At 37.2% G+C, this 24532-nt stretch overlaps 1 protein-coding gene across 2 annotated transcripts in view; it reads left to right on the top strand.

The window, feature by feature from the left end:
* The window catches only part of Apool (apolipoprotein O-like), a 65926-nt gene extending 42273 nt beyond the window's left edge, over window positions 1-23653 (top strand). For both annotated transcript variants that reach the window (NM_001393716.1, NM_001014105.2), the window contains 4 exon segments: window positions 2308-2399; window positions 10163-10276; window positions 10465-10573; window positions 23092-23653. In NM_001393716.1, coding sequence (NP_001380645.1) covers window positions 2308-2399; window positions 10163-10276; window positions 10465-10573; window positions 23092-23180 — 404 coding nt within the window. In that variant the 3' untranslated portion in view covers window positions 23181-23653.
* The last annotated feature ends 879 nt before the right edge of the window (window positions 23654-24532 follow it).

Below are 24532 nucleotides of genomic sequence, written 5' to 3' on the forward strand. Positions count from 1 at the left end.
GTAGGTTGTGCCATCCCCTGGGCTGGTAGTCCTGGGTTCTGTAAGAAAGCAGGCCAGACAAGCCATATAGAACAAGAATAAGCAGCAACCACTCTCCCACCCCCCAGCCCCCAAGACATCAACTCCTGCCTCCAGGTCCCTGCCCTGTTTGAGTTCCTGCCCTGACTTCCTTCAATGATGACCAATGATTTGGAAGTGTAAGGCAAATAAACCCTTTCCACCCCAACTTGCTGTTTGGTCATGGTGTTTTGCTGCAGCAATAGTAACCCTAAGAGTCTAGAGAAATGAAACACCCATACACAAATGCTTACAGCAATTGTAAATAATCATAAAAAGCTGGAAACAGGCTAAGTATTCCTCCAAGTGGATAAATGAATCAGTGCACAGCCCCACAAAGGAACACTATTCAGTGTCATAATTTGAGCTATTGGCACGTGTAACATTGGTTGTGAAATTCATACTACCAAAAGAATCTAAAGAATTGTATGTTAATATAAAGATATACATTAACTCAAAACTGTTTTCCTTACTCGTGCTACACTAACACTGTATGCAATGTTAAGGATTTGAAGAAGACATACAATATGTATCTCAGATAAAATCTGGTTAACTTCTGGTTTCAACCTGACCAAAGTAGTTGAAATCAACATTCATCAGATAGGAATGGTGTTTTCAGAACGATTTTTTAATATACAGTTAAGGAAAGGGTGAATATTATTTTTTAATCTTCCATCAAGGAAAGATGTCATATATCACCATAATTCTGGGAATTATTGATGAGTTAAGAGATTCTAATCCTGACATTTTGGGGTTGTTAAACCAAGAACTAAATAAAGAGCCAGGTGATAGTGGTGCACACGTTTAATCACAGCACTCAGGAGACAAGGGCAAGTGGAGCTCTGTGAATTTGAGGCAAGTCTGGTCAACAGAGTGAATTCCAGGATAGGCAGGACTACACAGAGAAAAGAAACCCCGTCCCAAAACCAAGAAAACAAACAAACAAATAAACAAAAAGAACTAAACAAAAATAGCGAGGAAGGAACAGAGCTGAGATTCAGTTTTGGATATGCTTTAATTAGCCCAGATTTTCTTTCCCATACCACATAAAGCAGTCTTCTTACCTATCTTCCCCACGTTCAGTCTATTGTAGACCGGAATTTAACAGACTCCTTTACAAATAATTAAACCAGACAGAAAAAAATATAAAACAAAAAAAAACCCAAGGTATGTAACATATCACCAACTGCAAGGTCACTAGCAAACATTATCAGGTATTTTTTCACCGTAATCTATTCCTATTTCCTTTTTAAACTAGGGGTCAAAAAGCTGTTTGAAAAGTTAACAGTTCTTATTCCCGTTGGCAGGAAAATATATCTGATTTCTTGGTTTCATTCAGAGTCCAGAATACCCAGACAGGTATCTAAGATGCATATTGTTTTGGATCAGTGTTCTCGTGGGGCTAAGCATTAGTTAGGTAAGAGTGCCGTGTCCCCCACTGCTATACAGAATTGTGCTGGATTTGTGGAAATGTTCAGGGCGAATGACTATGAGGATGAAACTATGTGACAGGGCTTGATACAGAACTCCTTATGCCCAGGTTAATCAGAGCAATTTCAAATTGACAGGCTCCTAGTGAGAACCTAGTAAGTTCCTAGTAAGATTCTCTTTGGAATTTTTTAAAAGAGATTTTGCTGTCAAAAAATGATATGAAAATGACTCTTAGATGCTTAGTCAAGATGCTTTTGAAAATGAATTAATTATGTCAAGCTAATTGCAATTAGTATTACTTCAGTATTCTGAATCAGTGACATGAAGGAGCTATGTACCTTCTGAGGTCCTTAGCTGATTGGTTAGTTGGGTCCTTCACCTTTCTAAGTGTTAATCAGAAAGGGCACATAGAAGAGAGTCCATTTCACTTTAACCTGCTTTGATGAACACAGTAGCTGATTAATTCTCTGCTATCATGCTTTGTTAGATATTTGAAAAAATGTAATTATAATTTTAAGTTTCTTAGGACATGAAAAATAATCTTTTAAAAAAGAAGATAATTACTAATTCCTTTGTGTAGATAATTATTAGTATTAGATTCAGAACATTTTTCTTAAATTGGACATGATGGCTAAAGGACATTAATTGAATTGAGAGCCTTAAGGGCATTTTAGGAACCATCTTGATTGATACTGCTAACTAAAGAGCAATTTAACATAGGGTCGTAACTTAAAGAGGAGCAAAGAAAAAACTACAGTTTTATACACCAAATCTCTGGTGGCATGTATTTCAAGTGAATAATTTGTTCAAATTTCATAGGTTCTAGGTTTAAGAAGATTGCTTATCCACTGGGACTGGCCACATTAGGAGCAACTGTTTGCTACCCTGCTCAGTCAGTAATAATTGCAAAGGTAAGTTCTTTTAAATGAAAAGACTGTTTCAGTGTTTAAATTGCCATATTTAAATTGTGACCATATTTAAATGTAATACAGCATCTTAAACATTTGATTTTCAGAGCCATGTAGCTGGAATCGACACTTGGGTTAGCAAAATTACATTAGCATTTTGACATGGAAAAATGCTATTCTTAATTTTGTGATGATCACAAATAAATAGGATAAATTTGTGTAGTTGTAGTTTAGTAATATAAAAGCAGGTTGATGGATGAAGTTTAGTGGCAGAAGTAGAATTTATGGGGATAAATACTGCTGCATAGTTCAACTATATAAAATTCAGGAAATTTTTGTTTTTTAATAGCAGAAAATTATGCCTGCTGACAGCTGCTCAGTTTAGAAAGAAAATTAACACAATACAACAAACATCCAAATAATAGATTGCAAAGACTTCTGAGATTAAAAAATACACACAAAAAGTGAATTTTGAAACCATTGGAACCAAAAATCAACTTCCAGCCATTGTAATTGCTGCAAATTTAAAATTTTCCTAATAATTTGAACAATTTCTATTGATTTCTTTTCTTTTTGCAATGATAGTCCCAGAGCCGCAGACACAATGCTAGGTCCTCAGGTCTTGTATCTTGTATCACACATTGAGATTCAGAAGCAGAGTTTTGTAGTATGCCAGCTTTTCTGGTTTCTACCCTTAGTTACCAACATTTAGTATTCCCATTCATACTTAAATGTTGTTATGAGAAGGGCTTCCTGTACTTGTATCTCACTACTACATCTCTTTAATTGTTGATGTAGATAAAACTGCATTATTCAATATTTTGAGAATGTCAAGGATATTATGAACTCTGCAGTTTGTAATGTGATGAGGCTGTAAAAGCTTATAACAGGGAAAGAACATTCTTCATTAAATCCAGTTATACTTGAGAAAATTGCTGAATAAAGTGATGAATTTGTTTTAAAAGATTCCTTCCTATGAATTTACATGAGAATTGGCCTCTCAAATTAATGTTGATACTGAAAGAAAACTTGAGCTCATTTTGCTTAACCTTTATATTGTTCTCATTTCTGATAAGCAAGCAGTGGCCCAAGGAGGCTTCTCAGGGACTGCCTTATCTAGTCATACTCAGCTTTAGGTGCCCTACTTTTCTGTTACTGTTCCCACTGGATACTACAGCCTCTGATTCTACTCTTCTTTCTACAGTGATTTCTCTGTGTGTGTATGTGGGAGAGGGAGGAAGAGGGAGAAAGAGGGAGAGAGAGAGAGAGAGAGAGAGAGAGAGAGAGAGAGAGAGAGAGAGAGGGAGGGAGGAAGGGAGGGGGGGATGTGTGTATGTGTTTCCATAAACAATGCCAATTCATTCTTAAATATAAGCATTAAAGAAAGGTATAAGAAATGTAGCCACTGAAATTACTCCCATCAATACAAATATCAGTGTCAAATCTGTTGGAATAGTCTTCTAGTATCTTTGCATGATTATATAGTTAGAAAAATATATAAGTAAATTATAGTTAAGAATAATTCTTAGTGGGAAAATATGCTCAAACGGTATAGAATATATCATTTTAAATTAAAAAGTGCTAAACTTAATTTTACTTTAACAATGGAAAAAACTTTACATTTTTACTTTAACAAAGGAAAATAAATGTTGAATTTTAATATAAATTCTAAATTTAATCTACAATAAATCACTAAAATTTCTAGCATTGAATCCCTTATTTTTTGACTCTTAAATATATTGTGTATATAATTTTTGTTAGATTAGAGTATACATATACATAGATAGATAGATAGATAGATAGATAGATAGATAGATAGAAAGATAGATAGATAGGTAGGTAAGTAGATACAATGTGGCTTCTTAATATTAGATCCATGATAGTATTCAGAAGGTCTTTGACCCTTACACTGTCTAAAATTGTGTGAAAATGTGTGTATATAATAAAACCCTGCTTATTTTATATTTCTAGGACTGATACCTAGCAATTACCTGAAACATTGAAAGCAGTATATATCTATAATGCATATATGTTTACATGCATGTGGAGACTGGAGGACAACCTTGAGTACCATCCCCAGGAACACTGTCCACTTCCTTTGAGGCAGGATGTCTCATTGCCCAGAAGCTCACCAATTAGGCTAGATAGGCTTGTCAGTTTGTTCTTGGGATTGTCATGTTTCTGCTTCTCCAGGGGATTACAAGTAGACACCATCACACCTACATTTTATGTTAGTTCTGGGCATTGAACTAAGGTTCTCATGCTTGAAAAGCGAGCACTTTACTAGCTGGACCATTTCCTCTAGCCCCACTCACTTTTCTCTATTGTAAAGAAAGATTGTTCACTGAGTATTACCTTTTTTGTTCAGATTTTTTGACATCTGTCTTATTACATTTCAATTTCCTATTAAGTTTCTTTCAGATAGGGTGAAATTATTTTAAATCATTGAAAAAACATGGTTGCAGAATCCACCTAGATTTTTTATTTATGTCTCCCAGCTTTTTAACTGCGAATCTCAAAGAAGTTAAACATATTTAAGCATTCAGCTTCAAAACTTTATAAGGCATTTTAATCCAAGTTTTCTAGAAACAATTTTAGCTCATATTTTATCATATTTTGTTGTACTTAATTGTTTAGTTTCAAATGAAATTAATGTAGAATTTTGCAGAGAAAAAGCAAACTTAAGGCTATGAATCAATTTACAAAGTCATATTATGACATAAGTCATCATATTCAGTGAAATGAACTGGACTCAGAAAGACAAATATTGGCCAGCCAGTGGTGGTGCACAGTTTTAATCCCATCACCTGGGAGGCAGATGAAAGCAGATCTATAAGTTCAAGGCTAGCCTTGCCTACAAAGTGAGTTCCAGGAAAGTCAGAGCTACACAGAGAAACCCTGTCTCAAAAACAAACAGACAAACAAACAAACTAACTAACAAAAACAAAGCAAAAATCAAACACAAAAGAAAGACAAATATTGAGTGTTTTCGCTCATTTCTGGCTCCTAATTTGTATATTGATGCATAAAAGCACATATATATTCATATATATGACATGTAGATATGTGTATGCACACACGTGTATGACATGAAAGCAGAAGAGAATCTAAGGGAAGAAGGCTCAAAGAAGGGGTGAGGGAAAGGGAAGGCAATAAAAATGAATATAGTCCTAGTACATGAAACTGTCTTTATGAAAGTTCTTATGGAAGACATTTTAACAATAAAACTTTGAAAAGATGTATTTTATATTAAAGAGTAACTGCTAGCAATTGGTATTCAAAATTCTATGAGTATCTTTTACTATAAAAATTATTTCATTTTGGCTAGAGAGATACCTTGGTGGTTAAGAATGCTCTTACAGAGGACCCAGGTTCAGCCTCCACATACATGGTGGCAGCCAACAGTCATTTGTTACTCTGGTTCTAGGGGAGCTGATGTACCCTTTGTCACAAGAATCAGACATGCACACAGTGCATATAATTATATGCAGGCAAAATATTCAAACACATTGTTAATAATAATTAAAATAAGCAAGTAATGGGCTTTACTAATTTTGTGATTAGTACAATCAAACTTGCACATCTGTTAGTAACCATGCTATACACTAGACTCCCACAATTGCTTAGTCTTATAGTTAAATGTTCATTCCCTTTGACGAATATTTCCTTTATTTCTTCCAGCCTCTTAGAATCGCTTCTCTTTTCTCTTTATAATAGTTTATACTTAAAGGAAATTAATGTCTTCATAAGATTTTTACCTTTATGTACATTGTAGCAGTATTCATAATATCCCAAATTGGAAAAAAAAAAACTCAGTGTGTATTAGTAGATGACCGGTTAGAGAAATGGTGGCACATATATTCAGTGAAATGTTATCCAGCCATAAAGTATTTCTTACAACATAGATGAGCCCAGCTTGGTGCACAAAAAAAACTGCCACCTGATCTCAATTATGTTGAATGGATTTTATACAAACCTTGATTGAATATGTTTACAGAGATAGCCTGTTTTTATATGAAAAGATTATTAGCTGATGGCAGACATTCAGTTCTTTCAGAAGTCTTAGGTGTGGGTAGAATGTGAAGTTCAGTCAACAACCCCCCCCCCTTTTTGGTTTTTGTTTGTTTTTGTCTACCTACTACGTGTTGGTTACTATTTTAATCTATAGTACAGATAATAAAATAGGTCAAAAGATAAAAGAAAATGCCCTTAAATTCTGTTACATACATATTATATGCATATGACTAACAATTTCTATATGATAATGGTCATACTTCACATTAGTATACAAAGGAAAACTTTAAAATTGTGGTGTCATACTAAATAGCTTTACTAGGTACCAAGTATAAATAAATTCAAGCTGGGATAAAGATGTACTCATAAAATAAAATGCTATTTTAAAACATAAGAGGAAAAAGGGAGGTGTGTTTTAATTATTTTGAAATAAATTAGATCTTAAGTGAACCCCAATCTTGAAGCCATTAGATGAAAAATGATGTATTTGACTATATAAATATGAGCAGGACAATGAATGGAAATCTGCAACTTACAGGGGTGGGGAAGTGGGAGCATCTATGGGATGAGACAGAGGCCTGGGATAAAGGAGGAACCCAAGCATCAGTGGGGGTGACCTTGGCTGTGACTCACAGTATTGGGGATATGGAACCTGAAGAGGCCACCTCCTGTAGCCAGGCAGGAACTCCACTGGAGCAATAGAGACACCCACCCACCCACAAAACTTTCCACCTAGAATTTATACTGTCTATAAGAAATGCAGGCACAGGGAATGGAAGAGAAACTGAGGTAATGGCCAACTAATAACCAGCCCAAATTGAGACCCATCCAATAGGCAAGCATCAATCCCTAACACTATCAGGCTTGCATGTTGTTCTCTGAGAGGCTCCACCCAGCAGCTGACTCAGACAGATGCAGAGACCCACAGCCAAATAGTGAAGGGAGCTTGGGGACTGTTATCAAGAGTAGAGGGAAGGTTCCTATCCAAAGGGGATAGGAACTCCACAGGAAGAACATAATCAGGCTGGACCTAGGCCTCCCTGCACATATTTAGCAAATAGGCAGCTTAGTCTTCATGAGGATCCTGAACCACCGGAAAGGGGGCTATTCCAAAAGCTTTTGCCTATCTATGGGATATGCTCCTCTGGTTGGGCTTCCTTGTCTGATCTCAGTGGGAGAATATGCTCCTAGCTCTGCAGACTTCAAGTGCCAGGGTGGGGGATACCCAGGGGGCTCCACTTACTAAGAGGGGAAGGGGTGGGTGTGGGAGGAAGGATTGTGGAAGTGAATGACTAGGAGAGCGCAGGGAGCAGGATATAAAGTGAATATGTAAAAAAATAAAATAAAAAATAAGCACAATACTATACAAAGGTTAATAGATAAATGAAAAATCTTGGGAAACTATAATATATACAACAAAAGTTAACATTCTTAATATATTAAGAACTTATAAATAAATAAGAGACGAGTACTAGTCAGAAAAGTAGAAAAGGTATGCAGAGAAGGCAGTACACAGAATAAGATGTATAAATGGACTAAGAACTGTAGTATTATGGTTTTATATGCAATTTAGATAAACATTCCTTCAACTGAGCATACATGCGTGCAGATGTGCTAATTATACCTTAAATTTCACATTTTATTTTCAAGAGCCAATAATTCAGCAAATTAAAGCAGTCATTTTTTTGTCTTTCAACTTCATAAAGACTTTACAAAAGGAATCATAATTCTTCTGTTGGTTAAAAGAGTAGGAAGACAGAAGTATGTTTTTGGTGGAAGTGTAAATTGCTGAAGTACATTGCTAGCTTTTTGAAGAGCAATATGATAGTATTTTTAAATCAAAATTAATATGATTATTAATCCAGAAATTTCACGTCTAGGAATGTGTTCTACGAAAACACTGCAACTATGTATGATTTCAGTTGTATGTGTGTATAAGAAATAGGATACTAATTTTATCATTGTTTATACCTACTTTCATGGTCTATTATTTATTTTTCTGTACGTGGGAGGGAGTGTAGGGCCTCATGTTGTGTGATTTTTAAATTTATTTATTTATTTACTCACTTTATAACACAGCATCAGCCCTTCCTCTCCTCCCAGTATCCCTTCAGGCAAGTCCTCCCACATTCTAAGGGAATGCCCCTCTCTGGATGTCACCCCCTACACTAACACTACCCTCTTACCCACCCCCTCAACCCCACCATTCCCCTAACCCCCACCTCACCCACACACACATATTAAGTCACTGCAGGACTAGGCACATTCTCTCCCACTGAGGCCAACTAGGTCTGACCTCATTTAGGGTCATATGATCTGCAGGCAGTCAGGCAGGCAGGCAGCAGGTTCAAGGATAGCCCCTGCTCCATTTGTTGGGAGACTTGCATGGTGGTCAAGCTGCACGTCTGCTACATATGTTTAGGGGGCCTAGGTCCAGACTGTTTATACACATTCTCTGGGAGCTCCCAAGGGTCCAGATTAGTTGACTCTGTTGGTCTTCCTGTGGTATCCCTGTCCTCTTTGGATCCCTCAACCTTTCTCTCAACTCTTCAGTAAGACTCCCTGAGCTCCATCTAATGTTTGGGGATGAGTCTCTGCATCTGTTTCCATTGACTGCTGGTTAGAGCCTCTCAGAGGATAGTTATACTAGGTCCCTGTCTCACTCTGCTTTCTTTTTTTTCTATACTGGGCAGTGAATGTAGGGACCCATGTTGTGTCATTTTTTTAAGTGTAGGTATATAGTAAAATCAATAAAACTTTTTAATTTGAAGAACAAAATATTGTTTAAACAAGTTTATCAAAAGTATAATCTTGTAAAGTTCTTTATTAAGCCTTAATTGTTGTATACTGTAACCATATTTTGAGTAACTAGATCACATTCTCAGTGATCTAGTTACTCAAAATATTTTTTCCTAGAGTTTTGTGGATGTAAATTTCACTTAATATGAAGTCTTGTAATAGAAACTACCTGGCCAGATCAGTAATGCCTTGATACAGAATGACAAAATTTGAATGATGTCACTTAGTGGAGTGAGGTTAAAACCAAGAGAAGCAAATTACAGAATAGTGATTGGTGGGAGCTGGCGATGGAAGGAAATGGGGAGGGGAGCTGTTTGTATATACTGAAAGATACAGGGCAAATGTTAGGCGACAAAAAAGTTGATGAGATCTATCTCTAGAAAGGCACTCGTAGTAAATAAGCTTATACTGAGTCCTTGAAATTTGAGAGGGAGTTGCTTTTGTTTTCATCCTGGGCATATGGCAGGGAGGAAACTACATGAGCTCATATCTATGTTGGCAAGCTGACTACAGGAATTAATACAAAAAGTACACTTATGCCAAAGCCCTTTGTTGTTCATCTTAAACAGATCCAACTTTTAGTAACAGTGCCTCTACAACACTGAAGAAATAAATTTTAAAATATTAAGAGCTGAGGTTTGGTTCCCTGGCAGAGAGCTATATTCAAGGCCTAGGGTTCTATCCCTAACACTAAAAATTATGTTCAAATAAATAGGTATAATTTTAAATTGATGTTATATTGTAGATGAAATTATATATTTATTAGCCACTTACATGGAGTTAGTCATTTTTCATATACGATTTTGAAAATACTGATTTATTTTATGTGAACTAGATATTTATGTTTTTATTGTTGATTATGACTTAGGAGTTCATATAAACTTTATCAGATTTTAAAAGGTTTTATTTTAGCTTTTAAAAACATGTTACTTAACTCACTTTTTCTTTGTTAGATAACTGGGAAAAAGGCATACGCTACAAGCCATCAAATTTTTCAAGCCATTAAGTCAATGTGGACACAAAGCAGTGAAAAAGAATTACTCCCTGAACCAAAGGAAGAAACCAAGGTAGGGTTTAAATAAACAAGACTGTCATTGAAGCTTTGTTTGAGTAAGCTTTGGCTCCTACTGATACTCCAGATAGATCAGAAATAAAAAGGAAACAAATGAAAGACTCAAAGTAACTTGGTATAGCATAAGTTTATGTTCTTTAAAATGATTTACCTCTGAACAAAATATCTGTTTTTAATAAACAGGAAGGAAGGCCTGATGAAATCCATGCCAAAACGCCTGACCTGGAACATTCGGTGTTTTTGCTAAAAGAACTTGCCTCTGCAACAAAGATTAAATCAGAATCCACCTCAGGTTGGTTTGGAATTTTTAATTTTGTTTTATTTTTATTAAATAATTTAAAAGCATTATAGTCAATGCTTTGAACTTACATGTTTTCCCAAATGTTTTTTTCTGTCTCATATGTTTGCTTTTAATTTCATTTTTGGTTATGAGGGATCTAGATTCCTGAGATTTTTCTTTTTAAGTCACCACATAGCAATAATCCATGTGTGCAGGTACAGTACTGTCAGTATGATTGAGTGAAACATTTAATATCACTTTATAAATGAAAGTTATTTTATCAGAAGGAGGAAAGTGTACCTTTCAGGATTCTGTCAACTGGCAGGTATGGGCCTCACCTGCATAAAGCATTTCGGCTTCCTTTTCTCATGCTATTTACCTGTCAGTCTCCTGTCAGTCTTAGTTTTTACTATCTATGCTTTTATTAAATTCGGGTACCAGGAGAAATTGCAGCTTTAAGTAGTACATATAACACTATTACAACCTTGCCAGTAATTCAGTATTGGCAATCAATACTTTGTGGGACCAACAAGTGATAGTTATGCTTTCTAAAGAATTCCTATCATGATCAAAGAATGGGGCCAAATGTTTAAAACCACTTTGGCAGTCTATTCACATAAACCTGTCTGTCTCAGATTTGCATAGCTGCTTCATTGCAAAACAAGTATGACACATTCAGAGGTGGAAAGTTGGAAATGGTCCTGTTATCTACCCTTTATAAAGCATGCACTGTGATATAGATTACTTATGAATATTGTTATTCAACCAACAATACAAAGCAAAACAAAATCCCACTGCTGATGTATTGATAATAATTCCCATTTCCCTCCAGGAGCTTAAACAGCTTCTTTCAAATCATAGAACTCATCAATAGCAAAGCTGTATTTCTCATCTTCCTAATGCCAAAGACTAAACTCTTTCCACTGTATATAGTTCTTCTAATTCAAAACCAGAATTTCCTCTCTAATTTCCTCTTCTTCCTACTCCCCTCTCAATCTCTATCTGGTGGTAGGGCATGGTGGTCATGCCTGTAATTCAAGCAGTTGGGAAGCTAAAAAGAAGGTTTGTGCACTGAAGGCTAGTGTGGGGTCTTAATTATTTAGTGAGTTCCTAGATTAGCTTGAGATACATACCAACACCCTGTCTCAAAAGAGCAAGATAGTAGTAACAGTAATATTAGTCCAAGAAAATCTGTTACCAAATGGCAAAACCTTAGGAGGCAGGAAGATAATCAGGATCAGATGAAGCAATGAAGGGGGAGTCATAGAAGACAGAAGAATTCCTTTATAAGAACCTGGCCATGCTCAATCTTTCCTAATCTTAAATGAAAGCAATGTAGTCTATGGTATTCAGAACATTTTTCTTAAATTGGACATGATGGTTAAGGGACATTAATTGAATTGAGAGCTTTAAGGGTATTTTAGGTACCATCTTGATTGATACTGCTAACTAAAGAGCAATTTAACATAGGGTGATCACATTCTTCTGTCTCCTGGGCAGTTGAGGTCTTGTATACTCACAATATACTCACGAAACATATTGTCAGGACACTTCGTATGGTACAAATTCCATTCACAAGGCCTGTACCTTCACCTCATGTAATCCTGATTACCCCCCTTGCCTCGAATTACCATAATAACATTGGTGGTTAGGATTTCAGTGTAACTGTAGTTTTGAGGGTTAATTGTCTCACCTTTAGAACTTAGCATTTGTCCATTTCACATGTAAACAAAGTTCCATGACAGGGGAAATAGTGATTATGACGACAGGTTTTAGGAGAAGACCCGAAGCTGAATACCACACTCAGTATTTGAATAGTTCTATTACATGGGGCAAGATGCCAATCAACATAGGTTTGTTTCCCCACCCACAACTGAGGTTCCTCATCCACAAGAAAGAAAAGACTTCTCACATTTGCTGTTAGGGTTAAGTCTTAATCTCTCACTTTCTCTCTCTCTCTACCTGTCTCTGTCTCTGTCTCTCTCTCTCGTTCTCCCTCTCTTCCTCTTTCCCTCTCTCCCTCTCTTTCTCTCTCTCTCTCTGCCTCTGACACAGAAACACACTCACATTCACTCACACACTCACTCTCGCAGGAACACACACATATCCCCTGACACAGGGTCTCAATATGCATTCCACAATATTCTTGAACTGCCGCCAGTCCTCCTGCCTTATAGTAAGGTCTCTTGAGTGCTGAGTAAGGCTTCAAACCCCACAGATTATCAGAAAATTCCACAGAAAATTCTGGGCTTTCCATATTTTAAGAATTTCAGAAGATTAGTGTTCTAAAGATAGGAAGACCTTGCCAATTTAGGAAATTGGAGTAAAGCAAGCCTTTAATCAGACAGTGGACAAGAATATGAATCCCAGTTTCTGCCTGGGCCTGGAGCTGACCCTGTGCTACAGCTCTCTGTACCCAGATCCCGCTGTGAGAGAGCTGGATTCTCAGAAGTGCTGACACTCCTAAGAGCACAGGTGAGACCACCACTTCTCTCACATTCATGCCCCAAGAGGAACCTGCCTAGAGCCCTCAAGACACAGAAACTAAAGGGCAGTCAGTGAGAGGATCCTTCTGGACTCTGCCTACACCCAGAGCTGACCTTGTGCCACAGCTCTATACCCAGATCCCCCTGGGAGAGAGCTGATCTCCCAGTAATGCTAACACACAGGCTTACATGAGGGTCAAGCCACTGTCAGAGACAGTAAGACCAGCTGACACAAGAGATAAGCAAATGGCTAGAAGCAAGGGCAAGATCCTAATAAACAGAAACCAATGCCATTTGGCATCATCAGAACCCAATTCCCCCACCAGAGCAAGCCTTGGATACCCCAAAGAAAGAATATTAAAAGCAGTAAGGAAAAAAGGTCAAGTAACATATTAAGGCGGACCTATCAGAATTACACCACACTTCTCACCAGAGACTATGAAAGCCAGAAGATCCTGGACAGATGTCATACAGACCAAGAGAACACAAATGCCAGCCTAGGCTACTATATCCAGCAAACCTCTCAATAAAAATAGATAGAGAAACCAAGATGTTCAATTACAAAACCAAATTTACACAATATCTTTACACAAATCCAGTCTTACAAATGATAGTAGATGGAAAGCTCCAACACAAGGAGGGAAACTATACCCTAGAAAAAGCAAGAAAGTAATCTAAATTCAGCTAACCCAAAAGAAGATAGCCACACAAATGTAATTCCACCTCTAACAACAAAAATAACAGGAAACAACAATCATTGGTCCCTAATATCTCTCAACATTGATGGACTCAATTCCCCAATAAAAAGACATAGACTAACAGACTGGATACAAAATGGACCCAGCATTTTGCTACATATAGGAAAACCACCTCATTGAAAAAGACAGACACTACCTCAGAGTAAAAGGCTGGAAAAAAATTTCCAAGCAAATGAGTTCAAGAAACAAGCTTGAGTAGCCATTCTAATATCGAATAAAATGGACTTTCAAGCAAAAGTTATCAAAAAAGATAAAGAAGTGCACTTCATATTCATTGAAGGAAAAAAAAATCAAAGATGAACTCTCAATTCTAAACATCTGTGCTCCAAATGCAAGAGCATCTACATGAATAAAAGAAACCATAATAAAGCTCAAAGCACACATTGTACCTCATACAATGATAGTAGGAGATTTCAACACCCCACTCTCATCAATGGACAGATCATGGAAATGGAAACTAAACACAGACACAATGAAACTAAGAAGCCATGAACCAAATGGATTTAACATATCTATAGAACATTTCATTCTAAAACAAAACAATATACTTTCTTCTCAGCACCTCATGGTAACTTTGCCAGAATTGACCATATCATAAAACAAATCACAAAACAGGCCTCAACAGGTACAGAAAGATAGAAATAATCCCATGCGTGCTATCAGACCACCACGGCCTAAAACTGGTCTTCAATAACAATAAGGGAAGAATGCCCACATATACGTGGAAATTGAACAATGCTCTACTCAATGATAACCTGGTCAAGGAAGAAATAAAGAAATTAAAGACTTTTTAGAATTTAATGAAAATGAAGGCACAACTCAGCCAGATTTATGGGACACAATGAAAGCTGTGCTAAGAGGAAGACTCATAGCTCTGAGGGCCTCCAAAAAGAAACAGGAAGAGAGCATATGTCAGCAGCTTGACAGCACACCTAAAAGCTCTAGAACAAAAAGAAAGAAATATGCCCAAGAGGATTAGATGGCAGCAAATAATCAAACTCAGGGATGAAATCAAACAAGTAGAAAAAAAAAGAACTATGGAAAGAATCAACAAAACCAAGAGCTGATTCTTTGAGAAAATCAACAAGATAGATAAACCCTTAGCCACCCTAACCCAAGGGTACAGAGAGAATAAACAAATTAAGAAAATCAGAAATGAAAAGGGACACATAACAGAAACTGAGACATTCAAGAAATCATCAGATCTTACTATGAAAGCCTATACACAATAAAACTGGAAAATCTGGATGAAATGGAAAATTATCTAGACAGATTCCAGGTATCAAAGTTAAATCAGGACCCGATAAACTATCTAAACAGTTCCATAAATAGAAGCACATAGTAAAAGTCTCCCAACCAAAAAATAAATAAATAAAATAAAGGACCAGATGGGTTTAGTTGAGAATTCTATCACACCTTCATAGAAAAACTCATACCTATACCGTCCAAACTATTCCACAAAATAGAAAGAAAAGGAACACTACCCAATTACTTCTATGAAGCCATAATTACACTTATGTCTAAACAACACAAAGACCCAACAAAAAAGAAAACTTAAGAAATGAATCAATGCAGAATACTCAATAAAATTCTCACAAACCGAATCCAAGAACACATCAAAACACATCCATCATGATCAAGTAGGCTTCACCCCAGGGATGCACGGATGGTTCAATATAAGGAAATCCCTCAAAGTAATCCATTACACAAACAAACTCAAAGGGAAAAAAAGTACATCTCATTTGATGCTGAGAAAGCATTTGACAAAATTCAATACCCCTTCATGATAAAAGTCTTGGAAATATCAGGAATTCAAGGCCCATACATAAACGTAGTAAAAGCCATATACCACAGATCAATAGCCAACATCAAGCTAAGTGGAGAGAAACTTGAAGCAATCACTAAAATCAGGGATTAGACAAGGCTGCCCACTCTCTTCCTACCTATAGAATATAGTACTCGAAGTCCTAGCCAGAGCAATCAGACAACAAAAGGAGGTCAAGGGGATACAAATCGGAAAGGAAGAAGTCAAAATATTACTATTTGCAGATGATATATGATTGTATACTTAAGTTACCCGCAGAACTGCACCAAAGAACTGCTAAACCTGATAAACAACTTCAGCAAAGTGGCTGGATATAAAATTAACTCAAATCAGTAGCTTTCCTCTACTCAAGGGATAAACAGACTGAGAAAGAATTTAGGGAAATGACACCCTTCACAATAGTCCTAAATAACATAAAATACCTTGGTGTGACTCTAACCAAGCAAGTGAAAGATCTGTATGAAAAAAACTTAAAGTCTCTGAAGAAAGAAATTGAAGACCTCTGAAGATGGAAAAATCTCCTATGCTTATTGATTAGCAGGATTAATATAGTAAAAAATGACCATTTTTCCAAAAGCAATCTACAGATTCAATGCAATCCTCATCAAGATTCCAACTTAATTCTTCATAGAGTTAGAGTAATTTGCAAGTTCATTTGGAATAACAAAAAACCCAGGATAATGAAAACTATCCTCAACAATAAAAGAACTTCTGTGGGAATCACTATCCCTGACCTCAAACTATGTTACAGAGCAATAGTGATAAAAAATAGTGTATTGGTTCAGAGACCAGCTTGTACATCAATGGAATAGAATTAAAGACCCAGAAAAGAACCCACACACCTATGGTCACTTGATCTTTGACAAAGGAGCTAAAACCATCCAGTGGTAAAAAGACAGCATTTTCTAGAAATCTTGCTGATTCAACTGGAGGTCAGCATGTAGAAGAATGCAAATTGATCCATTCTTACTGCCTTATACCAAGCTCAAATCCAGGTGGATCAAGGACCAACACATAAAATCAGATACATTGAAACTAATAGAAGAAAAAGCTGGGAAGAGCCTCAAACACATAGTCACTGGGGAAATTTTCCTGAACAGAACAACGATGGCTTATGCTCTATCAAGAACCGATAAATGGGGATCTCATAAAACTGCAAAGCTTCTGTAAGCCAAAGGACTCTGTCATTAAGACAAAGGGGCAACCAACAGATTGTAAAAAGATCTTTACCAATCCTATATCTTATAGAGGGCTAATATCCAATATATGCAGAGAACTCAAGAAGTTTTTACTCAAAAGAATCAAATAGCCCTATTAAAATGGGGTACAGAACTAAAAAAAGAATTCTCAGCTGTGGAATATCGAATGGCTGAGAAACACTTAAACAAATGTTCAAAATCTTTAGTCATCAGGGAAATGCAAGTCAAAACAACCCTGAGATTCCTCCTCACACCAGTCAGAATAGATAAGATAAAAATATCAGGTGACAGCAGATGTTGCCAAGGATGTGGAGAAAGAGGAACACTCCTCCACTGTTGGTGAGATTGCAAGCTGGTACAACCATTCTGGAAATCAGTCTGGAGGTTCCTTAGAAAACTGTACATAGTCCTACCTGAGGATCCAGCTACACCACTCCTAGGCACATACCCAAAAGATGCTCCAACTTATAACAAGGTCACATGTTCCACTATGTTCATAGAAGCCTTATTTATAATAGCCAGAAGCTGGAAAGAACCCATATGTCCTTTAACAGAGGAATGGGTACAGAAAATGTGGTCCATCTACACAATGGAGTACTACTTGGCTATTAAAAACAATGAATTCATGAAATTCATAGGCAAACGGATGGAAGTAGAAAATATGCTGAGAGAGGTAACCCGATCACAAAAAAACACACACATGGTATGCACTCACTGATAAGTGATTATTAGCCCAAAAGCTCAGATTACCCAAGCTACAATCCACAGACCACATGAAGCTCAAGAAGGATGACCAAAGTGTCTATGCTTCAGTTTTTCTTAGACGGGGGAACAAAACTATTCCTAGGAATTACAGAGAGAAAGTATGGAGTAGAGACTGAAGGAAAGGCCATCCAGAAACTGCCCCACCTGGGGATCTAGCCCATATACATACAGCCACCAAACCCAGACACTATTGCTGATGCCAAGAAGTGCATGCTAACAGAAACCTGATATAGCTGTCTCCTGAGTCTCTGCCAGAGCTTGACAAATACAGAGGCGAATACTCACAGCCTACCATTGACCTGAGAATGGGATCCCCAATGGAGTAGTTAGAGAAAGGATTGAAGGAGCTGAAGGAGGTTTGCAACCCCATAAGAACAGCAATACCAACCAACCAAGAGCTCCCATAAACCACCATCCAAACAGTACACGTGGACAGACCCATGGCTCCAGCTGCATATGTAGCAGAGGATGGCCTTGTTGGGCATCAATGAGAGGAGTAGCCCTTGGTTCTGCTAAGGCTCAATGCCCCATTGTAGGGGAATGTCAAGGAGGGTGGCTGGAAGGGGTGCGTGGGTGGGGGAACACCCTCAGAAGCAGGGGGAGGGGAATGGAATAGGGGGGTTATGGACATGAAACTGGGAAAGGGGATAACATTTGAAATGTAAGTAAAAAATAACCAGTTAATTAAAAACTAAAGAAGAATATAAATCCTGGGCTTAGGTAGAGGTGTTAGAGGCCTTAGGAAATTTCTATATACCTTTAAGTAAATCTGAAGCAAAAGACACAATTATTTGTCACATCCCTACTAATACTTCTGTGTAACACTTTTGTTAGAGGAATGGCTAGTCACAGATTGCCATTACTCCAGTGGATAACCCCATAGACATGACCACATGGGCAGCATTAATGGGATTGGATTATTTAAAGGAGACAGTGGCAGAGGAGGTAAGAGCGAGAGTGAGAGCGAGGGAGAGGGAGACGGAGAAGGAGAGGGAGAGGGAGAGGGAGAGGGAGAGGGAGAGGGAGAGGGAGAGGGAGAGGGAGAGAGAGAGAGAGAGAGAGAGAGAGAGAGAGAGAGAGAGAGAGAGAGAAGAGAGTCAAAGAAAGAAAGAAAGAGGTAATATCAGGAGAGGGGCCAGCAGGAAAAGGTGAATGGAGAGAGTGGGGAGTGGGTATGATTAGGATCCATTGTCTATATTCATGAAGGTTATTGATCAGTTTCTTATATTCAAGTAGATGGCCCCAAACACATGCATATATGGGCAGCAGTAACAGGACATAGTGTATTATCAAAAATAAAAAAAGGGGCTGGAGGATGGCTCAGCAGTTAAGAGCACTGATTGTTCTTCCAATGTACCCAAGCTTGATTCCCCAGCACCCATATGGCAGCTCATGACTGTTAACTTAATTTCCAGGTCATCTCATGTCCTCTTCTGGCTTTTGTAATAATAACGAAGTTGGGAAAGGACGTATTTGGAAAGATATGGAGGTAGATAAAATCATATATCATTGTGCACATGAATGAGATTCTCCCCATCCTAGATGGAGAGCAATAGCCAATCAGTGTCAACTGAGAAGGTTAAAATCTATTTTCTCTAGGGACAAACCTCACGGCAAGTTATTTAATCCCTTGGAGTCAGCCCTAAGCATGTGTACATATGAGCAATAATGGACTACGCTGTGTGTGTATATTTGTGTGTGTGTATATTTGTGTGTGTGTATATTTGTGTGCGCGTGTGTGCATGTGTGTGTGTTTGAAGTTTAATGAGAGTAATTGCCTTCCTAGAGTCTCTTTAGATTTCTGTGTCTATTTAATCCGGAACTTTTTTATTTACATTCTAGCCATTGCCCCCACTCAAGTTCTCCCTCCCACAATTCCTCATCCCATTACCCCTCCTCCTTGCTTCTAAGGAGGGTGCTTTCCCTGTCCCCAACCAGGTCCCTTCTCTGGGACCTCAAATCTTTCATGGATTAAGTGTGTCTTCTCCCACTGAGGCCAAGCCAGGCAGTCCTCTGCTATATATGTGCTAGGGGCCTGTATCCTTCCTGGTTGGTAATTTAGTCTCTGGGAGCTCTCTGGGGTCCGGGTTAGTTGAGACTGCTGGTCTCAAGTAGAGGAACAGGGTTACTAACCTGTAGTTAAAATTTCTGCCCCAGAATTGTCCCTATCTAAAAGAACTACAGGGAGAAAAATGGAGAAGAGACTGAGTGAAAGGAGGTCCAGTGACAGGCCCAACTTGGGATTCAGCTCATGGAAGAGTGGAGCTATGATGTGTTTACGGATGGGAGGCAGAATTTCTATAGCCACAATTTTCACTCAAAAATTCATGTGTATGTAACAATACAGAAGTCATGAATTAAGAGTGGGGTTTACATGGAAGGAGTTAGAGGGTAAGGAGTGAAAACGATAGAAATACAGTACTTATATATGAAATTCTCAAAAGATAAAATTTGAGTAAAAATTCTCAAAAATAAAAGTTGAAAGAAATTTTCGAAGAATTCCAAACAGCTCAGCAACCCTTTTTACATTGTTGAGCAGTGGCTGCCACCAGGTGGCAGTGAAGCTGCATATAAGCAAGGCTGACAAGCACTGAACTAGCATTTCTTTACCCTGCTTTTTACATCCTTTTCAAAGGGTTTTCTAATTAACAATTAAATAGTGCTGATACATTATTATAGATGTCAAAATAATATCTAGCAATATATTTAATACCTACTATAATTTTTAAATAGTACCAGTTGAAAATCTTAAGATAATCTGTAAGGTAATATGAAAACACCTGCGATTTCTGTTGGCAATAAAAAATGTAAACATAATGTTCTTGAGGTTTGTCACCTAGATTTAGGACTGAATAAGATTTCCAGTTTTAGAGATTAGTAACTGTATGACAGCTTTCCTGAGTCTTACTTAATAGGTCATGAATTTTATCATAAGCCTCTGAAGGGACCTCAAATTAAAAATTTCAATTATGTGGATAATAGTATTAATATCAAGGATAGTGTTTATGGCCTGATTAAGACTTTGGTCCTGATACCGTATAGAAATGTCACACTTCATAAAGTAGAAAATACTTGTAAAAATTATAAATCATTATGTTCAAAATTTCTCCTTTGTTTTAATCATAAAACTGAAAATAAATTCTTCTGTGGGAAAAATGTATAGCTCCCCAAAATTATAAAATCATTTAAAAATAATTCAGACATTGAAAAAATTAAAAATTAAAACAATTGGTGCATGTACTTTAAAGAGACTAGAAAATTTAACCCGTAATTGTTGACTAAACTTTGGATATCTTAAGACAAGGTAGCCTAACCCCTAACTTGTTCTTTTTCTAAAATTTTTTATGAGATATACTTCTTTACTTACATTTTAAGTGTTATCCCCCTTGTCAGTTTCCTGTCCATAAGCCCCCATTCCCTCCCCCCCCATCCACCATACGGGTATTCCCCCATACATCTCCCTTACTGCGCCCACCATACTCCTTTGCACTGGGGGTCCAACCTTGGCAGGACCAAGGGCTTCCCTTTTCCCTGATGCTCCAACAAGGCTATTCTCTGCTACATATGCAGTTGGAGCCCAGGGTCAGTCCATGTATAGACTTTGGGTAGTAGTTTAGTCCCTGGAAACTCTGGTTGGTTGGCATTGTTGTTCTTATAGGGTTGCAAGCTCCTTCAGCTCTTTCAATCCTTCCTCTAATTCCCCCCAAGGGGGTCCTGTTCTCAGTTCAGTGGTTTGCTGCTAGCATTGACCTCTGTATTGCACATGCTCTGGATGTGTCTCTCGGGAGAGATCTGTATCCGGTTCCTGTCAGCATGCATTTTTAGCTTCATCAATCTTATCTAGTTTTGGTGACTGGATGGCCATTCCTTGAGTTGCTAAGGTAAGCTTCCTTTTCTAAACAATAAAAGAAATGTTTTTACTATTTGATTGTTCCTTGCCTACTTACCATGCACAAGGTAGTATATGCATCATGCTGAACCCATCATCTTACCTAATGCTAAAAGGAAGTATGTGATATTGTTACTATATTAACTTCCATTTTCAGAAAATACAGTTCTCTGTAAGAATTGAACATGCCTACATTCAGTCCGGCTCCCCCACTTAGCAGTTAATATTGGTCAAATTAATATCTAAATTAATTAATAAATTAATCTCCTTATTTGTCAAATGTGAACAATGCAGGCATGCATTGCTTAACGACAGGGATAAATTCTGATGAATTTGCCATTAGGTGATTTCACCATTGTAGAAACATCACTCACTATGTGTACACAACTAGTTGGCATAGGTCAGTATGCAGTATGGGTTATATTATCAACCTAATCCCAAACATGTGTGATGCACTGAGCTACACCTTCCTGGCACATAACTAACCTGTCAAGCTAACTATTAAGTCACATTACCAAATCTAAAAATCAGTTTTCAATCTCAAATCCATGAAATCCATCCATAACCATGAATACAGGTTAAACTGCCACATACTCACTTGGTCTGTATGCTATCACTTACTCTTGGTTCTTGTTGTTCATATCTCTGTCTTAATCTTAACCTGAACGGGTACAGTATTCCAAAGAGTTCCCTTCTTGTACTTATCTGACTATAGATAATGCTATCTTGTCCATCTGGCTGAAACTGTAATAAACCAGTTGGGGCCTCTTATGAAATGTACTGAATAACCAATATTTCTACTCATATGTAGAATACATAATTAAGATTCCACATAGCCAAAATTTAACATTTTATTTGCTTTCTCCCAAATCTACTTGTATCACATGTTGTCCTATGTCAATAACTGTCAGCTCCTTTGTTCTGGTTTCTCAAGTTAAATAGTCAGTCTCTTTAGGAAATTCTGTTTATTTTACCTGCAGAATTATTTTGTTACCATTCTCACAGTCGTCACCATGAAGCCCTCAGTACTTCAGGGAATAATGCAGTGGCTTCTTACCTGCTATTCATGCTTCTGTGTTTGTTCTTCTATGGTCTCTTTTACTTAAAATTGTTCTCTTATTAAGTATAACTATGTCACACATCTACTTAAAAATTGCACATCAACTTAAACTAAAGGCTAGATCTTAACCATGACTCTAAACTAGCCTGATGTCTTCTCCTGTCTCTCATTAACATCCATTTTTCTACTGTATTCCAGCCATATTGGATCAGATCCTCACATGTGTGGCCATCTCATCCTGGAAGCCATTTCCCACAATACCTATTTACAGAATAGATGCCTGCATCTTCCTCAATTCTTTCCTCAAATATCCTCTTTCTAGGAATCTTATCTAAGCCACCTTATTTAAACTTGGAAATTACCCAAATACTTTATGTGTCTCTCCATGATTTCTTATTCTGTGAAGCATATAACTATCAAAGGATTTGCTATGTATTTTACTTACCTTGTTGTCTATTTCACCCATGTTAGGCTCATATTGTTTTGTTCACTGCTATATTCCCAGTACAAAATATAAATACCTTCTTTTTCACTTTAATACTTTATAGGTACTACACAGTTTATACCTGACCCCAAGCTCATGGACCATGGGCAGTCTCATCCAGATGATAAAGATATGTACAGCACTAGAAGCTGAACTTGAAGCTACATAGAGAACTGCAAGATGTACTACGTTGCAAACAATGATGAAAAAAAATCACATAATGAACGGGTAACTGACAGAATGTGACTTGAAATTTTTCCATGACATTTTCAAATAAACAGTTTGGTCAATGAGACAAATGGTAAAAACATAAATTAATGAATACAACATAAATAATATTAACTGATTGATGAGGGAACTGAAGTAGTAGAAATACTAGGAGTATATTCTATGACTTGTAATAGAATTTATTAGAAAGCAAAATGAAGTGAAGATATAAATGTCAGTAAGACTGAATTCTAAAAACATGCATATAAAAATATATGTATGTATATATGTATGTATTTATGTATCTGCTTCAGTTTTCCCAATTATTGCCAGTTAACTTAGAATGGGGTCTAGAACAATATGTTTTTCACTTGACTTTTTTTTAGTGCTGGAATAAAATATCCATATTTTATGGCACATGAGCTTTGTTTTATTTGTTTTGACTACTCTTGAATGCTGGAAAACATCTTAGTGGACCGTACACTAATGTAATCTTAGTGCTGAGTAGCAATTTTGCTACTGCTTTCTGTGTGCTGTGTTTTTCTGTTTCACTCCACTCAGGCCTTAAACCCATCAAACTTCCCTGTTTTTGTGTTCTATTTCATAGAGCAAAGATATAAAATTGCTGATACAACCATTCCCAACCAGCCATCTAACTTCCAAGTTACTCCTTGCAGTCATTCTTTGCACCCTTTCCTAAGAATAATGTTTCCTCTTAGGGTCCTGACTGCCATCTTTTTAGGATGGTGTTTCATCCCGTTTAACCTTCAGTCTTTGCTTTCTCTTCATTCAGTTCTCTTCCTCACTTAGTGATTAGTGATTAGTTCTCTTCCTCATTTACCTTGAAACAATCAAAAAGCATAAAAAAAGACAAAGCCTAACCCAGCCTTTTCTTTTGAGCTTCTTCCTAAGACTTCTGTCATCTTTCTAAAGGTATTATGTGTAAGTGAAGTGAAGTACCTTGATTATTGATAATGTTTTAACGAGCATTCCAACCATTAGCTGTCAGCTATTTAGGAGACGGGTAAGTACTGTTAGATTATTAAGGATGCTTCAGACCTAACACACTGCCTTTAATGCTTTACAATGGACACACTGCTTTTCACTGATTAGCGTCTGACATGTTGATGAGCTAGGACCTTGTTTTCTACTTCAGTGTCAGTTAAATTTCATAACCAGATAAACGAAAAGCTGGAGAGATAGCTCAGCAAGTAAAAATATTTTCCCCAAAGCCTGATGACCCAAGTTAGAGCCCTCAGACTCACATGAGAGAGCTAAGTCTAACAGGTTATCCTGTG

The sequence above is a fragment of the Rattus norvegicus genome, chromosome X, assembly GCF_021556685.1.
Source record: "Rattus norvegicus strain SHRSP/BbbUtx chromosome X, alternate assembly SHRSP_T2T, whole genome shotgun sequence".
Taxonomy (NCBI): domain Eukaryota; kingdom Metazoa; phylum Chordata; class Mammalia; order Rodentia; family Muridae; genus Rattus; species Rattus norvegicus.